This window comes from Perca fluviatilis, chromosome 6, assembly GCF_010015445.1.
Source record: "Perca fluviatilis chromosome 6, GENO_Pfluv_1.0, whole genome shotgun sequence".
NCBI lineage: Eukaryota > Metazoa > Chordata > Actinopteri > Perciformes > Percidae > Perca > Perca fluviatilis.
This window is the reverse complement of record NC_053117.1, coordinates 24,087,400-24,110,279: the sequence shown is the minus strand read 5'-3', so window position 1 is coordinate 24,110,279 and position 22,880 is coordinate 24,087,400. Positions and strand designations below refer to the sequence as shown.

The window sequence follows — 22,880 nt, the reverse complement described above, 5'->3', positions numbered from 1 at the left end:
CATTATGGGTATTGTAGTTCCACAATAATGGATAGCTAAAAATCTGAGCTTGCAAACTGCAAGTTTAAGTTACAATGTAAAATAAACGTGTTTTTCTTAAAACAACGCGCGTGTTTATTGTCAACGAGGACATAAAAAACAGAAAATGATTTTCGTCCAAACAACACAGGTTCTCTAATAGTTATACTATCAAGATTATTGAAGTGGCAGAAAATGGAACTTGCAATAGATGGGGATACAAGTGGCGCATTACAAAGCTGGTATGAACAAATCTGAACATACTTCAAATAGTCATTAATACATCATTGTCAAACAGTTTTTGAACACCTTTTCTTTGCCTCAAGTGTGCACATTTTTATACACACATACATATATAATGTATATGCAATTATAATATATTAAAAGCATAACAAAATGGCAACAAAACAATAAATAAAATGTTACTGTGCAATGTCTCATTTCCAGCTGGATTATCTTCAAACTTTTAATCTTAAAAAAAATGAAAGTAAAAAGGTCAATTTTATTAATACCCTTTTTATATTCATATTAATGTTATTATAACACATTCTCAGGGCAAAATAAGTGCCCTGGGCAACAGTCTGGAATCAAGATGATAACTGCTTTTTCAGCAGGACAGGGCAAAAAAATATTCAACTCTGCAGCCCCTGCCAGTTTTACACCACCTACCTTATCCTTTCTAACCTCTCTTTCACCTGCTTTGGCCTGGGCCGTTTGGCATGGGATGAGATTGCCTGTAGACACTGATCCAAAGAATCTTTTCTTCAAACATTTTCTTCCCATGCTCCCCCTAAACCTTCCACAACATTACACCCCACCTGATGGATTCCATTTTTATTTGGGGTTGACACACATTTGAATACTGAACTTAGATCTGTGCCGAAGGCATCTTCAACACAGGAGCAGCTTGGTTCACTGTAAAATACTAAGGATTTCCTTGGCATTCTCTGTGTTCCAGCCCTGGCCCTGCAGAGGGCCCTCACATGCAAGCACATATTTGTTGAGGATCTGTGTGCCAATGTCCCGAAACTGGAGGCGATCTTCTTTGCGATCCATAGTGTCAGCGCTGCAGTCCTCATACTTGACTGCCCAGAAACACATTTCCCCGATGTACATCATTGTCAACAGGTGTGTGTCTGAGAAGATGCCTGGCCGAAACATAAGAAGGTGGTTGAGTATGATCACATGGTCCACTTGAATGGTTTTCTTTAACTGAAGAATTGTCTTACATTGGACTGAAGCAGGACAACAGTATTAACTGCAGGCATATTTACCTTCAGATAGGAAGCTTGCTGTAGCAGTGTCATGAAGCACTACCCCATCGTTGAGCTTCACAGAGTTTCTCACCTGCAGCATCCGCATTAGGTAGCGCACCCCTTCCTGAATACACTGGATTAAAATATCAGAGTCTAATGAGCATTAGGCCTAATCAAACCATTTAAGACAGACAGAAGCTAATGCAGATCTTAATAAACAAACAAACTGCATATGCCAACAATTTACCCCCACCCCGTGTTTTAGATGTTGCCAAGTCCATATTGGGATTTAAATAAAATTTTAATTAACTATGCAGCCCTAATACTAAACGGCTGTTTTTACCAAAACAAAGTACATTTGTCTGGCACAAATACAAAGTTCACAAATACAATGTGGCACCTTAAGGAATGTGTCCTTGTTTTTCTTAATCCACTGTTTTCGTTGATGAAGGGTGTGGCAGTACATGTACAGCAGAGCTCCACGTCTCCAATAGAGGCATTCCAACAGCTCTAGGCCCAAAACAGACTGCACCTGTTATAAACCAAAAGACATGAATAGTATTGTAAGACAATGACATGGAAGTAAATGTAAATGTTTTTTTGCAAAACTATAAACCAAAGAGAACATTGAAGTGGATCTAGACTGGAAATACTTGATAATCAACCAGAAAAAAACATGTACAGAACATGCAGACAAAATCATGTTGAGACACACATATACACACTTCTTGTGCTGGTGCTAGCCTCCCTGCCAAAACTTCTGGTTCGGTCAGGTCTTGCAGGAGCTGCTGGATTTTAAATGGTGAACAGTCCTCAGGGAACTCCTGGTCCACCAGTTTATTCTCTTCATAAAATGTGATGTCTAGGATCACCTAAATGATGAAAAACAAATATATACCCACAACGGACACTGAATACAAGGTGCAAGAAAACTAAGCAACATTTTCAAAATATGCTACAAGTCATCAGAAACAATTAACTCCCTCTTCTCACTAAATTACTTTGAGTTCTCCCATCAATAAAAAAGGTAGACCAAATCAAGAATGAAACTGATAATATACCTGCCAGGAAGTGGAAGCCACAGCTATAGCCTCTTCTCCAAAACTCTTATTTATCCCTTCTGAAAAGCTAACCAAGTATCATTACTAATATCTAATTAACTCCCAATGTATCAAGTATTCAGTAGCAACATGTTGCTTGATTACTGGCAATTTGAGACTAAAAGCCTTTTCAGTCAGGGTTTGGACCACTTCACCAAGACAACCATAACGACCTCCAACTAGCCAACGACTCCAGTACACTTGTTTTTAATGTTCCTTGACCTAAGCATTTCTTAAGGCTTGGTACCAACTTCTTTCACAGCTTGGGACTACATTTCCACTCCAACATTCTTACAGCCATGATATCAGTTTCCAAAAAGTACATATTGTATAGCATATGGTTTTGAACTCAAAAGGCTAAACTGAGGGTCCTCTGCAGGTTTGCTGTTTATAGGGGAAGAATGAAAAAAATAACCCACAGCAATTTTGGTTGACTGATTGTCACTTATCAAGCAAAATGCCAAGCATTTGCTGGTTACGCCTTCTCAAATTTGAGGATGCTTTTCCTTGTTTTATACAATCAACCATGATACTTTAGTAGTAGGTATGCAGACTTGAAGATCACCCTGAGTTTGGGGAAATTGAGATGGGCATATGTACTATTTCCTGATGTTTTGTTCAACAAAATGATTAATTGAAAACAGAGTCAAATATTAAAAACTAATGAAAATAATGATTAATTGCAGCTCTAGACATTCAATGTAATGAAGTACCTGTGTGTAATCCTGAAGCACCTTGGAAAGGTTGCTACTCTCCCCTCCTTGCCTGTAATAGCTTTTCAACTTGTCTAGTATGGCAGACGCATTCTGTAAATAGTCATCATCTATGGAAGAACGATATGTTAACAGGTTACCAATTACAAATCTATAAATAAAACTGGTCTCCAATGTGTCGCTTGTTATTTACATGTTAATACAAAAACAATTCGACTGACGCTAGAACAAGTTTTAACGTTCCAAAGTTAAAAGCAATGTGACTATGCAGCAACATAGTAATTAACAATTAAGGCATAAAATGCGAACTAACATTTTAAGCGTTTGCCAATGTTTAAATATAATAATACATGTCTTTATTTATATAGCACCTTTAAAAACAGTTTGCAAAGGGCTTTAACAGACAATGCAAGCCAAAAGCAGGATATCCAGAGGTGAATATAACAGAGAGCTAAACAGTGGTGCCAAACAATAGCATGACACAAATTGGGTTACTAAAACAAGTAGACAAAAGACGCAACATATAGTAGAGACAATTGAAAATAAAAAGGGTAAAATCAATCAGAAAAATAAAATAGAAATAAAGTGACTAATGTATAATATCAAATAATTAACTCAACTTTAGATAATTTACTATGACGCTTAGTTACACTCGGTTACACTACGCAACATCGTGTTTCATGGTCAGCTAAACGTTTGTCAACAATACTGCATTTTAGCTAACGTTAGCCAACTTAATGTTACGCTAGCACCCGGATATTTAAAAACAACCATCGGTCAGTGAGTAAATGTTACTATAACGCTACTAAGTCAACACTTTACCACCTGTTAACTAACCGTAGGGCAAGTATTATTTGTCAACATGAAATGTCCATCAGGCAGCAACTGTTGTTATAGTTGCAAGCTGTTAGCTAGCTAGATAACGTTAGCTAGCTTGCTAGTTGGCTAATAAACTGCGTATATATTTATCTCTGAATGAACTGAACAAGAATGATAGCCACGCATACGAGGTGCCAAGACTGGCCACAAGACGAAACAAATGAACAACGCCTTATCGATACCTTGCTTTTCAGCTCTGAGACTGGAACACTTGATATCTAACTCAAATATCCTTCTCTCCAACTCAAAACCTTGTCGCCTGTAGTCGTCGGCCATGACTAAAGTATGCGTCACGTGAGCTAGGGATGATGCTGCATTCATGTGCTCCTGGGATGGTGCCTTTTCCCGATTTGTGAAGTAGTTTTCCGACTTTGGTGTGTTCACGAGTCGTAATGTGGAAAAGAAATGGACGCTACAGAGAACATTGTTGTATTTTAAACAAGAGCGTCTTCTGCATTTATTTCCAGTTTTTGAAGAAATTAAAGGGAAGAGAGAGAGGGGAGTGACATGTAGCAAAGTGCCGCAGGTTGGAGTCGAGCCGCTGCGTCCAGGACTACCTCTCTATATGGGCTCCCGCTATACCGATTGACCTATACGGGGCCCCATTTATTTCCAGTTTGATGCTATTCGTGATTTTGTCCCATACGTGTTGCTGCACCATGTAACGTCAACGTTACATTCCCTAAAACCACTAAAATATTGCTTTAACTTACTTGTTATCAGGGTTAATGATAACAAATAACCTTTCCAACTTTATCTAGGTCACTCTACGTGAAAAACTTCCAACTGTAACCTAGCTATTTGCCAAAATACAATATGTGAATTAATAAAAGGTTTCTTACCAATATTCTTATAATACATCCATGCCAATAACCCAAAATGTGATGGATGTATTAAGAGAACGTACGCTCATCCGCCATGTTTGTGCGTAATATGACGCCAATCATATTCATGTAGCAAGATTTTTCGCCGAGTTTCCGAGTTGTTGTTCTGAGTTGTATATCGAGGAGGCATTCCGAAAATAATTTGTCCGATTATTCTTATACGACATGGATGCAGCATTACTCACGTGTGTAGCTATGTCATGTCTGTTTCCATAAAAATGTTTCTGTGTGTGCGGCGTGCGCCTAGCTTTAAAAACAACAGGTACCGTGCAATCTTCACCAATACGTACAGCCTTGAGTTTATATTAATGACTTTAACGTTACGCAACATGTACGTTATCTTAATACATCCATGGTACTTCCATTAGGAGAAACCAAACGTGCTGCAAATACAGAACACCCCGTATGAACCCCCCCCTCCCACCCCCCGTGGGGCTGTATACCGTATATATCCAGCAGCAAAGACAGCAATGCAAAAAGTGGATCGACTACAGTATGGAAACGTTACGTTATCATTCCCTTTCCCCATTTATTTAGTAGGTTAACATAATTAGTAGGAGTCTTTTACTTTGCATATTTTCTGTATTTGCAGTGTTTCTGTTGCACGTGTTTGAGTATTTATTTATTTTTGTACAATGTTTCATCTCTGTATTTGCACTGCAAATTTTGCAGCACGTTTAAGTGTAGACTGTATAAAAAGGACGACACTTCTCCAATGTTCCTCCAGTTTCTACCACTGTACTAAAGTAAAGCCCAAACTGACAGGGCTGCCATCTCTACAGTCGTAGGCTCACTTTGCCAGACCCTCTGTAGTAGTGATCAGGTGATGGGTGGTGGGTAGAACCAAAGAATTTCTAAGCCTAACCAAAGCCGGTCTACTTAGAAATTCTTTGGTGGGACCGGAACCCGGAACCCATAGGTGGAACCCATGTCAATGGTGGAACCGGAGTCGCGGTATCGAAGTCGCGCCCGACCAATCGCGAGTCAATAGCTGCCAATCATGACGTTTCAGCCTCGTTTTTATTGCATCAAATAACTAATGAAAACCAAACGTATGAGAAAAAAATAACACTTGAACAAACATCAGGGTGAACAGAACTATCAAAAATGACACAAACCATTTTGGTGGGAAATTATTGACGTGTATTTTGAATACATTTGTTTTGCCCATCCGCTAACATGGAGGGGACGGGTTTCATGACTTATATTGCAGCCAGCCACTAGGGGGCCGTTGAAGCGCGTTTGCCCTGGTAGGCCACCGTATTGTGGTTGTGGTGAAAGGGTTAAATTCAAATTAGCTTGCCGAGCCCCCTCTATCCTCTACTGCTTGGTCCAGCCCCTGGTCCAGCCCATTGAGACACCAGCCAATGTCATCGTGGCTCTGACTTTTTGGTGTGTGCACTGCTGGTAGCCACATTTTGCGACCTTTCAGAATACATCATCTGTCTTCCACCGGCTGGAGCTTTCACTCTGCTCATCGGCTCATCCTCCGTGTATAGCCCCTAAACATGGCGGCCTACAAAGCTTTGTACAGAGCGCAGAGTTTATTCTACAAAAACGTCTCAAAACCCTGCAGAACCCAATTAAATTTGGCTAATCTCCAGTTGACCAAGGTTGGTATTAAACGGTTACGTTAACGTTAATTGGTTGTAGAAATAGCATGATGCAAGATTAAAAGGTCATAATATTATGAAGATGTGTCGTGCAAATAACGTGAATATAGTAAGGGAAAGTTAACAGTCTTCACATATCCTTTTGGATTTATTTAATTAGACTTTTCGATGCTATTGTGAATTGACCTCAAACTGATGGCTACGGCGGGGATTCTCAATATTTTCGTCAACAGAAAATCGAAACCATATTATTAACAGTAACGCACAATATGACTTTGCAGTGTGTCAGTGACAAGACACATCACATGTCACATTAGTCAAACCCGCAGCTCTACATGCAGCAGTTAGGTCCAATGTCAAGGTGTGTTGTAGGTGAAATGAAAAGTGCTTGCATATTCCACCCCACAGTCATGACATTGTACAAGTTAGTCATGTCTATTAATAGTATGGTTTCGGAAATCAACGTGATGTCTGAAATTAGAATAAATGGGGAAAGCAAATTTAGGAAATGCTCGAGGTAACATGGCCCTTTGAGCATTATCTTGAATCAGTGTTACTGATTTTACTGAAATTGATTATACTAATTTAAACCTTTAGAACAGGTATCTTCAACAGGAGTTCCGGGACCCCTAGGGGGTCCTCAGAGTCACTGCAGGGGGGCCTCCTTTTTTTAATTATTTTTTTTATTTAAATGTCTTAACATGAATCCAACATATTATTAGCAAATAGAAATCTCTGCTTACTGGTCTATAGGTAAAGTAGTCACTAAGGTAGCCATCCACAGATACAGTTAATAAGGCTTCACTGTGCCACAGGTATGTTTAACATTAAAAGATGATTTATAAAATCATGCCAACAATTATTATTTTAATAGCTTAGTATTCTAAGCAAAAAAAGGGTGTGTATAAAGGCTTTTGGCCGCCCTACACGCTTTTGTAGGCCCAGTTTAATATGCAACTTAATTGTCCAATATATGTAGTTGGGGGTCCCTGCTCCATCTCTCTTCAGTTAAGGGGTCCTTGGTTTAAAAAATGTTGAAGACCCCTGCTTTAGACCAATTGTAAACCATCTGAATGACAGATAAGAACTAGCTTTCCATTAACTGATCATGACTTGATGCCTTTTTTCTTGTAATACACAGATAATGAAATAGACAGGTGTATGTTTCATTTTGTTAAATAAGCAATATTGCATAACAAGGTGTATACAGTATGGCACTTCATTTGTACATAAAGGGAAATTATGAATGAGGAGACGACTAGGAACATCCCAATGCAAAGTGATGTTGAGTTTCCTCCTCCAAGTCAGACCAACGGTGTTTGAAATAGTTCGATATTTTAAAAGCAGTCAGAAATCACACATATGTAAATATCCAATGTCAGTATTACAGGTTTACAATGCAATTGCATTACGCATACAGAATCAGCACTAGGGCTGGGCGATATGGAGAAAATCAAATATCACAATATTTTTTACCAAATACCTCGCTATCGATACCACAACGATATTGAAGTGTTGACTATTGGTGCTTTCACAAAATATTTACACAATGAGCTTTTTGATAAATAATCATCAGTAATGTGGACATAATGTCTAAATTGGTAAAGGCAAATAATAGAACAGTTACAACAGTCTGGTAAGTTCAGAAAATTGCATCACTTTACTGTAATGCAGCCATTAAAACCAGGAAAAGACAACACTTATGTCATAGAACGATATCCAAAATCTAAGACAATATCTAGTCTCATATCACGAGCCCAGCTCTAATCCGCACCATAATACTAAAGAGTGAATATAATGGGTATGGTGAAGTTCATCATGGTTCCAATCCATTGTAGCCACTGTCTGGGAAATTAATAGTGGCAAATGGTCCTGTAAAATAATTTTTGAAAAATTGGTCTTGGCACCACAGGTACAGTTAGAGTGGATAAGTGTTGACACAGAGGATTTCAGATTTGAGTCCTCAGCTAACTGTTGCGTTGGGACTCTTGTCTGTGGGCTACCCCAAAGCTCTGCTTCTTTTGTTGTCGGATTTGTTCAACAGTTTTGTATATCTTTCCCTTCCTCAACTAAATAAACTGAATCAACCATTTAAGCTGTACAAACATATTAGCTGCCCTCAGGAATCAGTCAGATTTGTTTTAACTAGCAACATTTTACATTTTTAAGCATTATACTAATGTGTTTTTTTTTATCCAGAATCACTTAGGCTAGTTAGTTTATTTTTCTGGTTGGAGCTCTTAAAATAAATTAAAGCATTTTATGCATCTCTTGTTCTGCTTTTTACAGACCTGCGGCTGTTACTTTTCTACCTCCAGCAATAGAAGTTCTCAGTTCTTCTCAGATCCTATAGAGGCAGTCAAAGATATCCCAAGTGGAGCTACCATTCTTGTGGGAGGTAAGATATACAATAAACAAACACGAAGATTGTCGGATGGTTAAATGCACACTTCAATGACAGTGCTGGCCAATTACATTAGTTTTCAACAAGTTTTGTTAACGGACGAAAAGTACAAAAACATGTTCAACAATGTATGTTCAATAACCACTTACCAGCAAAACTCTTTGTGGCATGGTGGTTAATTACCATCCACAAAAAGAGCACATGTAAATTCCACAGCTCTTAAAATAGTCAAGTTTGGAGTGACTTTGTTACACATTTTCCATTGTGTCACACCTCTATCTGAGGGAAGAAACACAGACAAACAGGAATCTGCATCACTCAGTGTAATATTAGAAACACCCTATCCACACAAGACTAGGATTGCCTGCTGCTTGATCCAGTGTTGACCATATTATTGGACTTTGGGGTTTTTCTGTGTGATTTGTAACTACTTTCCAAATCTGCCACGTCTCTTATCTACTACTAGGTGAAAGTTCCATCTTATATTATCATAGTTAACCCTTCACCACCAATCACTTATTGGTTGCTTCCATTTGTTTTTGTTTATTATGCATTACTCTCTTTTTTTGTGTTCCAACACAGGCTTTGGATTATGTGGTATCCCAGAGAATCTTATCAACAGTTTACTGAAGACCGGCGTTACCGGTCTCACTGCAGTCAGCAACAATGCAGGGTAAGTGTGTGTGGAGGGGAGGAAGCATGCACAGGTATGCATGTACTGTATTTACCATACAGTACATGCATGCTTAGCAAACATGCAGATGCCTACATGTAACTGTGTGCTTAAACCATGCAGTGCATTCCATGGTGGGGCTTGATTTTAATATTAGTTTAACACCATCACCACTCCAAGGATGTCCTGAATGCAAGTGATATTTTGTGACAACAAAAGTTCACAAGGTCAGTGAGCAGGATTTCCGCAGGGTCTTAAAAAGTCTAAAATTTCAAAATCAAAATTTTAGGCCTTTAAAAAGTCTTAAATTCCCTGAAGTATTGTGTTCTAGGTCTTAAAATATTTTAAACAGGTTTCAATTTTTCTATGTCAATGTAACGGCTACCTCTAATTCTCATTGAAACGTTCCCGCAGTGCTTTAGAATGTTTTGTTTTTTTTTAATTTTATTTTTTATTCTGTAGTTATTTCTGTCGCTAGTGCAAATATAATTCACTGTATTACGACTACAAATGAGACCAACATGCAACGTATTTTGCAGTCTAGTCTAGACACCAGTCCTATAATGCCAATGAGGAAATCGGAGAATTGTTTCAGACAATGTTTCCGGACTCTCACATCTGACTCTTTTTTTTTTTTTTTTATGTCATGATATAGGGCTTACTTTTCATTCATAATGGTCTTGAAAAGGTCTTAACAATTGTTAAATTTGACTTTGTGAAACCTGTAGAAACCCTGAGTGAGTGAGACTCCCCCCTGGCTGGCCCCTGTCACTCCTGTGTAGCTCTCCAGCTAGTGAACGGGAAATCCTGATTGGACTCATGAAGAAGTCTGTCACTTCATCACCTTACAGACCTGTTTTAAACTCGTATTGGTGACCTTGTCACTGCTGTCAAACAAGCAGTGTTAATCATAATCGGAGAGATGACCTGAAGTTAGCTTCGGATAAGTTATCAGATTTTTCAAGGAAAAAGGTCTGTTGCAGTGACTGCCACTCCTTCAGTGGTCAGGTGATATTGCGTGTGATGTGTGCCTTTGCTCTTAGTGAGATAGACCTCAGATAACTTCCCTTCTGGCTCTTGGCAATAAGTTGCTGACCTCAATGCCCTTTATTATGTATTGTTTTGCATACCTTGATATGCAGTATCTCAAGCTATATATTTAGTCATTGTTTCTGCTATACACTGGGTTCATGGCTCAATATTTTAGGATAAATCTGAATTGTGATAATCCCAGACACACACATTTAATATTAAGGGAATACAAATTGCAAAAATAAAAGGCGAGGTAACCTTTTAAAATTTTCAGTTATATAGGAATAAGACAAGCTGTAAACCCATATAAGACTGAAGAATACATTTCTCAGTAGAAAGTTGTGCAAAGAAAAACCATATTCAAGACCTAAATGCAACATTTACCCATGCACTGGCAGCTGAGCTTCTCACTTCAATTTTCCTGGACATTGTTTAGCACAATGTTGATGTCTCTCTTGCACACTAGGAAACAGTCTTTGTCTTGTCAGTTTTCATGTCTTTTTTCCGTAATTGAGTACCACTGTGCAGCTACGCAGTAAACGTAAACTGAATTGTTTACATAGCAACACTGCAACTTGAGACAGTGACCAAAACGTGATCTTATCTACTTAATTATGAAACAGAAAAATAATTTACCTCTTTTCTCCTCTGACTACAGACTGCAATTTAAAATAATATATTTTTCAACACCTCACACACAAATTCTTTTATTTTTACTTTGAAAGCGCTGCCACTGGCTTACAAAAATATTTAACTTTAACCTAAATTTAATTTGCAGGTACAAACTCTAATTGTGTATTTTGTTACTTTTGTCATTAAAAAAGCTTAATATTACTCTGTGATCAACTCTGAAATCAATTACAATGTGGTCTGATATTCTTTTTATTTTGGAGAATTGCATTGCATCTCTACTTCTTATAATATATAAACTATCCGTGGATTGGTATTGCCAACTTGATGGCGGCTATTTTAAGGAACTTACAGGAACTAATTACTTTTTTGCCTTTTTTTTAAAACTAACGGTAGGGATCAGCTACTGTAATTGCAGTATACAGTTCCTGTAATAAAATGCACTCTCGACTTAAAAAATAACTTGTCTATGCTGATAAAACTGCAAAATTGAGATTTAGAATCACATACTTGGTAGCACACAGTGATACTTATTGCAGTAGGAAGATCCAAATGGCTTTTAAGTCTCTGCACATACTTTGTGGATACATGTCTCCATGCCAGTAGTTGTTTTAGCCAGAAACAGTCCTATGAAGTATGTTAGTGTGCTTCACAGATTTTACTCTTTTCTTGTGGACTTTGATTTTTGGTAAATATTGATTATTGGAACAGGTACTCAACGTATTTGCTTGAGCCATGGAATCCCTCTGAACAATCAATGCTCCCCCTAAATGTTTTCCCTGTGCAGACAGTAGTTGTTGGGTAAGATTCTAACCACTTGCAAATAGTGGCCATATTTTGTCTTTTGTTTAGTTTCTGAGCATTTCTGAGCCAGTTCCTACACAGTGGAACATTTTATGCATATTACAGTCTACACATTTATTTAGTAGGAACTATAGTACATATAGCACTCTCAACAACATGCCTTGCATCTAGCTTGTATTACAACGAGGGGAGTTGAAATTTGAGAGATACTTTGACGTTAGCAGGAATGTGTTACACGTGACATGACTGATTTATTCTTGTTTTATAAAAGCTAAAGCCTGTGTACTGTACAGTATATCCACTGTTTTCTTGGTTGTAGCAAAAGCGTGTTGACATGTCCTGGCTCTGTAGGGAAGAGGTTTGGAAGGGGAAAGAAGTAGTTATGTAATGTAATTTTAGAGTGAAGTCTCCTAAAGCTAAAAATTCCACTTCCTCCGCTTGCTACTTTTTAAATGCCTGAATGGGTTGTTAATCCTCTTCAAGTCTCAACTTTGTGTTACGTGTACATGATAATGGACAGGGCATTCCTTACTTCTTTACACAAGTCTTAGTTAGGAGAATTAAAAATTGCTTTTATTTGGTAAATAGCCAAAAATATGGTTTGTGTCTATTCATCTCTATACAGTAATCATGAACATTACCCTGGGGTACTGAAGTTCTGCTCTTTGAAATAGCATAACGGGGAAACTTTGTAGAACACTCACTGACTCAGTGGGCTCTTTAAGCACTGTAATACTAGATGAGAGAGATTCAGCTGTACACAAGGATATCATTGAGCTGTGACAGAACTCAACCCCCTGCAGCGTTATATTCATTTGTTAATCAGCTGCTTCAGTAATGTTACACAAACAGTACAGATTCCGTATAAAAGGCAGAAATGATGTTCAATGCTGGAGTCTGCTCTGATCAATGAACATTTAGCATGACATGCTTGCATTTTGATTCTACCGATATATTGTGTGCCCTGATAGAAGAGTCCACTCACTTGAGTTTGACAAGGTTTTTGTCTTCAAACACATGGCCATGCACAAGATCACAACATTTTAGCATTAGTCAAATCCTCTTATAGACTACCTACAATGTGTTACAACCATAGACTGTATAGTCTATGGCTGTAACATTAGAGGCGTGTGTGACAGGGTGCTTTTCAGTCATCTGTTTTTGGTATTCTGAGAGCACATGGCTTAGATATATTGTTATCTATGACTCACGCACACGTTGTAGAGGCTGATGGGATTACATTTCACTGGAATTGTACCTCGTACGATTTCATGTAACAAATACAAAATTATTGATTGTCAGCTGATCAGAGATTAGAGTCAAGTACTTTTATCTTGTATCACAAGACAATATCCTGTTTAAAACGGCTTTATATGTTTTTAAAAAGGTTTATAAAGACTATGCCTTCATAGGTTAATGACTGACCAGCCAGATAAAGTCAGTCATCTCAGATACAGTACCATTTCATGAGTATTTTAACAACCCTAGTAACACAATAACTTTCATTGGTCACAGAAAGTTAGAAAGGAGTAGTCACAGCACTAGGTTTTAGAATGTTTTTATTGCTTTCAAATGACAGCTTGTAGTGTTCAGCTTTGCACATCTGAACACTACAATTTCCTCCCATTCTTCTTTGTCAAACTGCTTTATAAGCTCTGGAAAGTTGCATGGAGATGATGAGTGATGTTTCTAAGTAAGTATTGAAAATTTTAGTGTATGTATGTATCATGATTTATTTTTTGCGACGATTTTTTTATCAATTCTTTTCCCTAGAATCGATATTTTTTTATTTTATTTTTTTTTACCAATGATTCACCCTAATATTGTCTTTTTATACGGTACCGCCAATGATCATATCCGTTTCCAGCAAAACAGACCTAAAGCTGAAAATGCAGAAAATCCATGTTAAGTTCTTCTTTACAAATACAATAATGTGCATGTGATTTGCATTTGTTTTAGAAAACGATTAGTTTTTAGAAATGTATCATGATATATTGGCCCAATCCCAAAGTCCGGACTCACAGACTCACGGACTTTGGTGCGCGTTCTCGCGAAATTTGTAAGGGCTTAGGGTTGTCCCAATGTGGAATTTCAAAGGGCGTGAGGGTTTGAGTACACACTTACCGAGCCCTTTCCGTGAGTCTGCATCAATGCAGACTTCACCAAAGGGAATTACCCACAGTTCAAAGCGTTGACGCCGTTTCACGGAGACGATATGGAACTGGAAATTACGAAGGTAAACAACAGCACGACAACCCACCACGGAACGGACCAACCTGTTGTCCGTTCGTAAAACAAGAGTTTGGAATCAGGTAGCCGTCTCCTGGGCCTTGGCGCTGTGGAAAGCAACAAACTTAAAATGAAAATTCCCAAACCGGCAAGTGTCAGCAACATCTTTGTTATTAAACGTCGCCAAGGTAACATGTGATCTCGTGAAGTGCTGTCCCGATCCCATTTCTACCTATCTGAGCCCATATGGCCTCACACACTCACTCACTTAGTACCTGAGATCAATTAAGTCTGTGAGTCCTTACACCTTAGTCCTCAGGGCTCACTTTGGGATTTGGCCACTAGCTCTAGAAGTGTATTATTCAACTTTTGTTTTTGTTAAAGAATGAAAAGAAAATCACAATACTTATAGAATTGCAATAAATTAAATTACATGTCTTTCAAATGTCCATGGTTGACATCATATAGTATCATGTGAAGCAGGTGTAACCCAGACTTGAGACCAACATGAAGTGCAGTCACTCCTCTATTGACACCTTGTGGTGATAAAATAAAAAAACATAGTTTTGTTTGATGCATTTGATGGGAAATTGGGGGAGTTACTTACCTCATAGTCTCGCTTGCCAGACCTTATTCCACAGCGCTACTTACCTCGTAAAGTGTCCTTTAATTGTGTGGAGGAGCACATGGTGAGTCTAGCTTTGTGGAGATTTTGTAATGTTAGAAATGTTTTGTAGGCTCACCTCTGAGATATAGTGGTGCAGTCCAGGGTAGATTGAGAGCCCTATAAAGGCAGTGGCATTTCGCTGCTGAAGAGAGGAAAGAATTGATTAGTTGTACAGAGACGAGAAGCCGTGCTGCCACAAACACGTGCTTAGGTAAGAATTGAATGATTGATTGATTGCTTAGTTGTACAGAGTATAGACGAGAAGCCGTGCTGCTATAAACACGTGTTTTGGAAAGAATTGATTCATCATACAGAGTATAGACGATTAGCATGTGCTTTGTTTCATTTGGTACCAGTACATTTATTTTTATTTTGCTCAAGTTTTCTTTTGATAGTTTCAAATTTGTTTTATTTTAAACTTTGCCTCATTTATATGTGAATTTGGCCACACTGTCAAGTACGCAGTCACTGGAATTCAAGAAGTCTGCTTTCTTATCATTTTTTGACACTCTGGCCACGCTACTTGACAATATGAAACACAAAATAATAACCCTTTTAAGAGTAGAGGCAAATTTAGCAGCCTTGAGTCTATATATCAGCTTTGCGCTTCTGAACACTACAATTTCCTCCCGTTCTTCTTTGTCAAACTGCTCTATAAGCTCTGGCAAGTTGCATGGAGATGATGAGTTATGTATTGAAAATTTGAGTATATGTATGTATCGTGATTTATTTTTTGCGATGATTTTTTCATTGATTCTTTTCCCTAGAATTTATTTTTACCAATGATTCACCCTAATATTTTCTGTTTATACGGTACCGCCAATGGCGACTACATCATATCCGTTTCCAGCAAAACAGACCTAAAGCAGAAAATGCAGAAAATCCATGTTATGTTCTTCTTTACAAATAAAATAATGTGAATGTGATGTGCATTTGTTTTAGAAAACAATTAGTTTGTAGAAATGTATCATGATATATTGTCTCTAGAAGTGTATTATTCATCATCATGTCATTTAGCAGACGCTTTTCTCCAAAGCGACTTACAATTGCTATATATATGTCAGAGGTCGCACGCCTCTGGAGCAACTAGAGTGTGGGGGGGGGGGGGGAAAAAAAGGAGGGGAAAAAAAAAAAAAAAAAAAAACAAAAAAAAAACAAAAAAAGAAGAGGAAAAAAAAAAAAAACAAAACCCCCCCCCCTTTTGTTTTTGTTAAAGAATGAAAAGAAAATCACAATATTTATAGAATTGCAATAAATGAAAATAACATTAAAAATCGAATCGGCACCCATGCATCGTAAAAGAATCAAATCGGGACAAAGCATATCGTCCCAACCCTAATAAAGCCACACTGCTTTGTTCAATATACTGTAGCCTAATTGCACTTATTTTAAGGTTCAAAATACCATGTGTATGTTTTCTTCAGCGTGGATAACTTTGGCCTGGGCCTGCTGCTTAAGACTAAGCAGATCAAGAGGATGATCTCTTCATATGTCGGGGAGAATGCAGAGTTTGAGCGACAGTATCTGACAGGGGAGTTGGAAGTGGAACTTACGCCACAGGTTAGTCAGAAAAAACATTTGGAAAGATTTATACATTAATTCCGGGAAGGTCAACATCAAGGGCAAATGGACTTGGTTTAAGGTGCTTGAAGCTGTTTCGTCTCTCTTCAGTTTGTTCGAAACGTCTTCGTGCCCCTTTAACCAAGCCCAGTTGCCCTTGATTTTAATCTTCCTTGGATAACTATGACCTCAGTGACTGAGAACCTTCACAGACGATCATACATGAATTTTCTCCATAAGTACAAATTATGTTGCATATGAAAACACATATTCACAAACCCAGTCAAGAAGTCTTGACATGTTAAATTCTAACATCCAAATGATGTATAAGCAAAGTCATGCAGTTGACATTTATATGTTGTACTAATCTTTTAACCTGACACCCTTTCCCCACAGGGAACCCTTGCAGAGAGGATCAGGGCTGGGGGAGCTGGGGTTCCAGCCTTCTTCACAGCCACTGGCTATGGCACACTGATCCAAGAGGGAGGCTCCCCTATTAAGTACAACAAAGATGGCAGCATTGCCATCTCCAGTGAGAAGAGAGAGGTGAGAGTGTTGCCAATGCAAACTTTCTTTAGCTTACTGTATATTTTTCCAGATCCATGGCCACTTTTCCTGAAAGTTTGTTTAGTGGGTTGAGAGCTGCTGTCAAACTTAGGTGTGGTACTTTAAAGTAGTCTTGAATCCACGCCTTAATGGCCCATATCCTTATTTGCTTCCCAAAAGCTTGGGTGTGGTGTGTTGTAGTTTTTGGCAGAAGTGAAAGCCAACTTCCACTCCATGCTTTGGATAAATGAATCGGTATAGGCTTTACATTATAAAAACATGCCGAAGGAGGACTGACCGCTGAAATGAGTTCATGTTTGCCATGTCAATATATGCATTTAGAGCACAGAGCAAAACTCATGTCTGGGGAAAATCCTGCAATGTTATGAAAATTTTCAAATGAAAATTGCAACTTGTTTGTCTGGTTTGGTTCCGTTGTTGTAGCAGGCCCCAGTTAACTGCATTAAATAATGAGAGAAAAAATCTGAAGTTCTTCATGCTCAAAATAATGCTTTTCACAGATGGCGTAATGCCTTGCCATGAATGTTTGTTGCGCTATTGATTTTCTTGTGTGAAAGAAAAAAATCAGCAGTAATGACTAATCTGGAGTCTGGAGTCAAGTATCTGGGCCAAAGGTGGAAATGCTGTAAACAGATCAACATGTTCATCCTCAACTGCATCCAGTGCCACTGACTCCATGAATTGTGTTGATAATGTTCAGGTGCGGGAGTTCAATGGCAGGCACTACATCATGGAAAAGGCCATCACTGGAGACTTTGCACTGGTCAAGGCATGGAAATCTGACAAAGCTGGAAATATTATTTTCAGGTAACAGATGAAATGGAATTCAAGCAGCTTACTGGTCACACATCAGTAGCACAGACCTTTTGTATTGTGACAATACCAGTATGTATCTAGTAAAGGTTTCAGCTTCTTCCTGCCTCAAAGCTCATTAGACTTGTCTTAATCACCTTGCCTGTGTTTGCACAACATGCTTCTGATGTCATGTGGTGAGAGTGAAACAGTAATTTAAGAAAATGTTTGATTTGTTTTTCATTTTGAGATGTTCTTAGCAATGGAAATTCAATTATTTGAACCTTGACCTTATTTTTTATAAAATCTTTGTGGGATGTGCTATATGGGCTGATTCTAATCAATTTAAGCTACATGGTTTTCTTTTGTTTGTTCTAACTTTGTGAACATCTCACAGTATTTCCATTAGCTTCTATATCTTGAATTATTAAGACAGCACACTCATTCCAGGATAGGGTTGGGATCATCACTGATCATTACTAATTTAATTCCAGGTCTAATGCAATTTAATTAAGTATTGACCCTCCATCTAGAATCAGTGTGGTAGTTTGAACCAAACTGCTGTATAGAAATTAGTAGATGTAGTAAAGTCTTTCTCCACAAGAGTGCAGTCTCTTCCAGTTAACTAACATGCTATACTGGATATTAGATATTGAATGTTACACTGAGAGTTTTTTGAGTTTATTGCGTATCTCTGCTTTTGGTTGAAATATTATAATAATTATTATTTCGTATTTGTTTTCATATCATCTCTGTCTTCCTTTTCTATGTCAGGAAAACAGCCAGGAACTTCAACCAACCTATGTGCAAGGCAGCCAAAACCACCATAGTTGAGGTATGCATTCACAACACAATGATTTGCTTGTAAACCTGATGTCTGCCTGGAACATGTACATGATAGACACATAGCTATCAGTACATATCTATCAGTGAAGTCACTATCTCAACATCTAGACTTCACCGTTCTTTTTAATGGTTTTCATGCATTATGTAGTGATGATAGAATGAGCATGTGAATGTAACGAGCATGTAAAATTGTCTTTCAACCAACTAAAATTGCCCCACCACCTAAATCTACAAATAACCTATGGATATAACATTTTAATTACGTTTAACTGTAGGCCATGAAGAAAATGGGGTTAATAAAACAGCCATTTGGCATTTGAACCCAACCACATAACGCCAGTAGTCTCATATACACCCTTTAGCTATAGAGCAACAGCACAGTCATCATCAAACCACCCTCAAAGGGACAAGGTCGGAAAAAAAGTAAAATCCTATTCTTTACACTGAAGGTCAGAAGCAGAAATGTGAGACAGGCATCTTACAGGTGGTCAGGCAGGTGTTTTATGCTTGTAGGCTGATAAGATCACCTTGAATTGGGAATAGTCAGATATTAATAACTTAGAAGTTTAAAGATCTTAACCTCAGTCTGTATGGCCAAAAATAAAGTAAGAATGTCCTGCTATCTTTGGGCTGTCTGTGTCATACCTTGTGTCATTTTATCTGTCTGGTTACTTATCTGTCTAGCATTCGATCGTCAAGAAATGTGATCGCTCTATCTATTCCCTCTGTGTGTGTGTGTGTGTGTCTCCCTCTCCACCCATCCAACACACAAAGGGCTTCACACCTCCCATATAGAAACCACTTGATTAAGAGTGCAGCAGGGAGAAAAACTGCATATGAAAGCCTTATAAAACACAGGTGCTTGGCTCTTTCTGAAAAATAAATCGGTAGCGAAGGGGTCACTTGTAAATCTAACTGGGTTCCACAAAGCACATTTTCAATTATTCCACGGTTGCCAGACCTGAAATTTAGTCTTTTGTTGATTAGAAATGTCTGGGGCCAAATGGGGAGACTAAATTTCCTCACTACAGAGCCGTTGCGGAGGCTTTACAGTTGATTGATCACTGAAATTTGGTTTATATTGGTAAGCACAGGTATTTAATGAGTTTTAAGACATTGTACTATTTTGCATCATGCCTAACTCAGTGTATGTGTTTGGACAAAGCTCATGATGCCAATGATGGATATCAATGAATTATGGGGAATCAGTGCTATGGTAAACTAGGAATTAGCCTATTTTCTTCTAAAGGGATAATGAGACTAGTCACTCTGATAGCAGGGATGCCACCAACAAATGTGTCTGTGTGACGTCTGCTGGAGTTGTGATGTAGACAGAAGTGACATGAATGATAAAGCTGCTTTGCTTAGAGAGCTGCTTTATGAGATGCAAGCATAATTGGTTGGATTTAATATTGAACTGTCTGCCTTAACCTTTGTTTACCCAGAATCATCTGCTCAGGGTATTTTTGGTGAGTTTTAATTAGTTTAATGGGTTTAGAGACCCAGGCTGTATTTGGACTGAGTAACAGAAGTGTGGTTTTTCCAACTCCCAGGTGCATTTCTAAGATTGTTTGCGTGGTATTTCTTTCTCGCATACAGTGGAGAGTGGCTGGAATGATGAGAGAGAGAGAGAGAGAGAGAGAGAGAGAGAGAGAGAGAGAGAGAGAGAGAGAGAGAGAGAGAGAGAGAGAGAGAGAGAGAGAGAGAGAGAGAGAGAGAGAGAGACATGACATGACAAGTTGACTTCCAGGATCCACCTGACATACTTCAGTTAAGGACTGAGAGAAGTTATAAACACAAACAGCTTCTGCAAACTCTCATGTATTCAGAACAAATAGCTTGGCTTCATTTTTCAAACAAGGACACAGTATATACAGTTTTTTAATAGAGTACTAGACATAAGTATTTTGCCTAAAGAAATGTTATTAGAAATTTCCTATTTGTGAAAAGAATTAATATCTCAATCAATTAACCTTACCCCAAAAACATTCCAGAACCTGACACAGATCATTTTATTCTGGGAAAGGAAAGCTTTGCGTTTGCATCTGAACTTAAATTAATCTATTTCAAATGTAATGTTATGTTCCTTGCCAGCACCAAAACCAGACTGTGTCAGACAAATGTGTCTGTTTCAGCCTAGTCTTTGAAGATTTAGCATTTCACTCCATTTTCATGTCATGTTCTAATCACAAATACTACTTTCAGACACTTGTCATCCACGGATGAACTAAATGCTTTTTTTCCCGGTGGGGCATTCAGTGTGAAATGTGCTGCAGTCTGACAAATTATATCAAACAGGATTTTCAAATGTTAAATGGGAATTTAGTACATTTCAAAACTATCTTCCTCACATTCAGTGGTTATTCATTTGTTTTTACTTGCTTTTTTGAAAACTTTAACAATTGTGAAGTCTCTTCCTTATTTGATACACTTCAAATTCCGAAATTAAAATAATGAATAAACATGTATCCAAATGTAAAATAAATGCCAAATAAATAATAAAATCGTATTTTAAATATGTATTTGGAATGACATTCATTAGGCGTGTGTTTAAGTACTTGGAATCCCATTAGAGTTTTATCTTATCTTCTTATCAGGTCAGGTGTCAGATTGTACCTGCCATTTTTTTTTCATGGTGCCTTTTTTATGGCAGTGCGGGTAACATAATGTATGAACATTATCTATGACAGGCCTACTTATTGGTGACAATAAAATGATACACAATACCCATTAAGAACATTTTTATCTCTGATGCTGAAGCAATTACCATCTCTCTGAAAATAAATGTATCTTGAGGATTCATTCTTAGTCATAAATCTGGTGATATGGTGTCAATATTGACCCTGCTGTCTTGGTGCACTAGTTAAGGCTTGTTAAAGAACAAACCGACAGGTTCAGGTGTTTTTGAAGCTATTCATTTAACTTGCAGCACGGCTTGGCGGTTGAAGCCAGTGTGCCGCAAGCTCTCTGACGATCATGTGACACAGTGAGCTGCATGTCGGCTGTACCAGATTTCTTTCTCTGTAGCCTACATGCAGCCCAGAAGGCTGAAGCTGTTCAGGGGCGAAGCAATTCATTGTTATCAAAGGGCAAAAATGTCAGAACATCGTGCCGGGCGACTGACAGGACAAGGGCAAATTGAGTAGAATAAATATTATGCACTTCTCAGTTTCTGTGAAAGGGTAGCAACAGCAGTTACTGTTTAACAACTATGTTGATTTATTAGATTAGTTGAAAACTTTTAACTTTTTAATTCCTCTAATCAGAGTCAAGGAAACTTTAGTCTATATCCTTGACGTTCCACTTCCAGGATTGCTCCGGTGCCGCAGGAAATTCCGCCGGATGCATGTATCTTCGCCGATGTCCGTTTCCTTGCGCTTTCTTTGTGTTGGAATTTTAAACTCCGGTGGATTTATGAGGACTATGGTTGACTGATCTCTGGAGGGTACATTGAGACAGCTAGCTAGACTATCTGTCAAATCCTTTTGTAATATTTTACAGTGGCTCGGTGCGGTGCTTAGTGCCGCCCATGACGATTGAGATTGGTTTAAAGAAATGCCAATAAACCAGAGCACGTTTTTCTCCCATCCCGGAATGCTATGTGGACTACCCAGACTCTCCTCCGCTCCGCAGCGTGTGGATGGTCTGACAAAGCGAGACTAAGGAAACTCCAAAATCCCCGTATGAGTATATCTGGTCATAGAATATCAACACATTGGTGGAGACGGAAGACAGAAATGGTTAAACTCACCTCCAGTTCTTGCTAAAGAACCAAGAACAGACAGACTGTGGTGATTGCGTCTCCCTAACCACTTTTTAATCCACACTCATTTTGCCTCCGTTTCTGTTTTGTCACTGGAAAGCATTATTACCGCTAAAGCAAGTTGTCACCACACGTCAGTCTCCGTTTTGTTTACATTTGCTTCCCCATGGGATCACGTGAGAGAGATCACATGAGGCGGAGCATTGCTCCCTCTGGCTTAATATCTTAAAATCTTAATATCCTGTAGTATGTAATGTGCCAATTATTTTCTAATGTTTTAGTGTGTGCATGTTTGAGATTAGTAGGGGTGGGAAAAATAATCGATTCTTAGATGCATCGCGATTCGCTCTAGAACGATTCGATGCTCGATTCTGATAAGTTAATAATCGATAAAAAAAGTCTCCAGACAAGTACAAAGAGTGCAGAAAAAATAAGACACAAAAATGGCCA

At 38.3% G+C, this 22,880-nt stretch overlaps 2 protein-coding genes across 2 annotated transcripts in view; one reads left to right on the top strand and one right to left on the bottom strand.

Moving 5' to 3' along the window:
• Nucleotides 1–90: 90 nt before the first annotated feature.
• On the bottom strand, nucleotides 91–4,290 carry c6h5orf51 (chromosome 6 C5orf51 homolog). The gene is made up of 6 exons (XM_039803945.1): nucleotides 4,149–4,290; nucleotides 3,088–3,197; nucleotides 2,000–2,146; nucleotides 1,675–1,806; nucleotides 1,293–1,407; nucleotides 91–1,166 (listed from the first exon to the last, which is right to left on the bottom strand). The coding sequence occupies exons 1-6, from the start codon at nucleotides 4,285–4,287 to the stop codon at nucleotides 931–933; spliced, it is 879 nt and encodes a 292-aa protein (XP_039659879.1). The 5' UTR covers nucleotides 4,288–4,290; the 3' UTR covers nucleotides 91–930.
• Nucleotides 4,291–6,171: 1,881 nt separating this feature from the next.
• oxct1a (3-oxoacid CoA transferase 1a) overlaps nucleotides 6,172–22,880 on the top strand; it is a 54,166-nt gene continuing 37,457 nt past the window's right edge. The window contains exons 1-7 of the mRNA XM_039803775.1: nucleotides 6,172–6,463; nucleotides 8,753–8,861; nucleotides 9,450–9,540; nucleotides 16,327–16,462; nucleotides 16,859–17,008; nucleotides 17,730–17,836; nucleotides 18,596–18,656. Of these exons, the coding sequence (XP_039659709.1) occupies nucleotides 6,359–6,463; nucleotides 8,753–8,861; nucleotides 9,450–9,540; nucleotides 16,327–16,462; nucleotides 16,859–17,008; nucleotides 17,730–17,836; nucleotides 18,596–18,656 (759 nt within the window). The 5' untranslated portion in view covers nucleotides 6,172–6,358. The remainder of the gene's footprint in view (nucleotides 6,464–8,752; nucleotides 8,862–9,449; nucleotides 9,541–16,326; nucleotides 16,463–16,858; nucleotides 17,009–17,729; nucleotides 17,837–18,595; nucleotides 18,657–22,880) is intronic.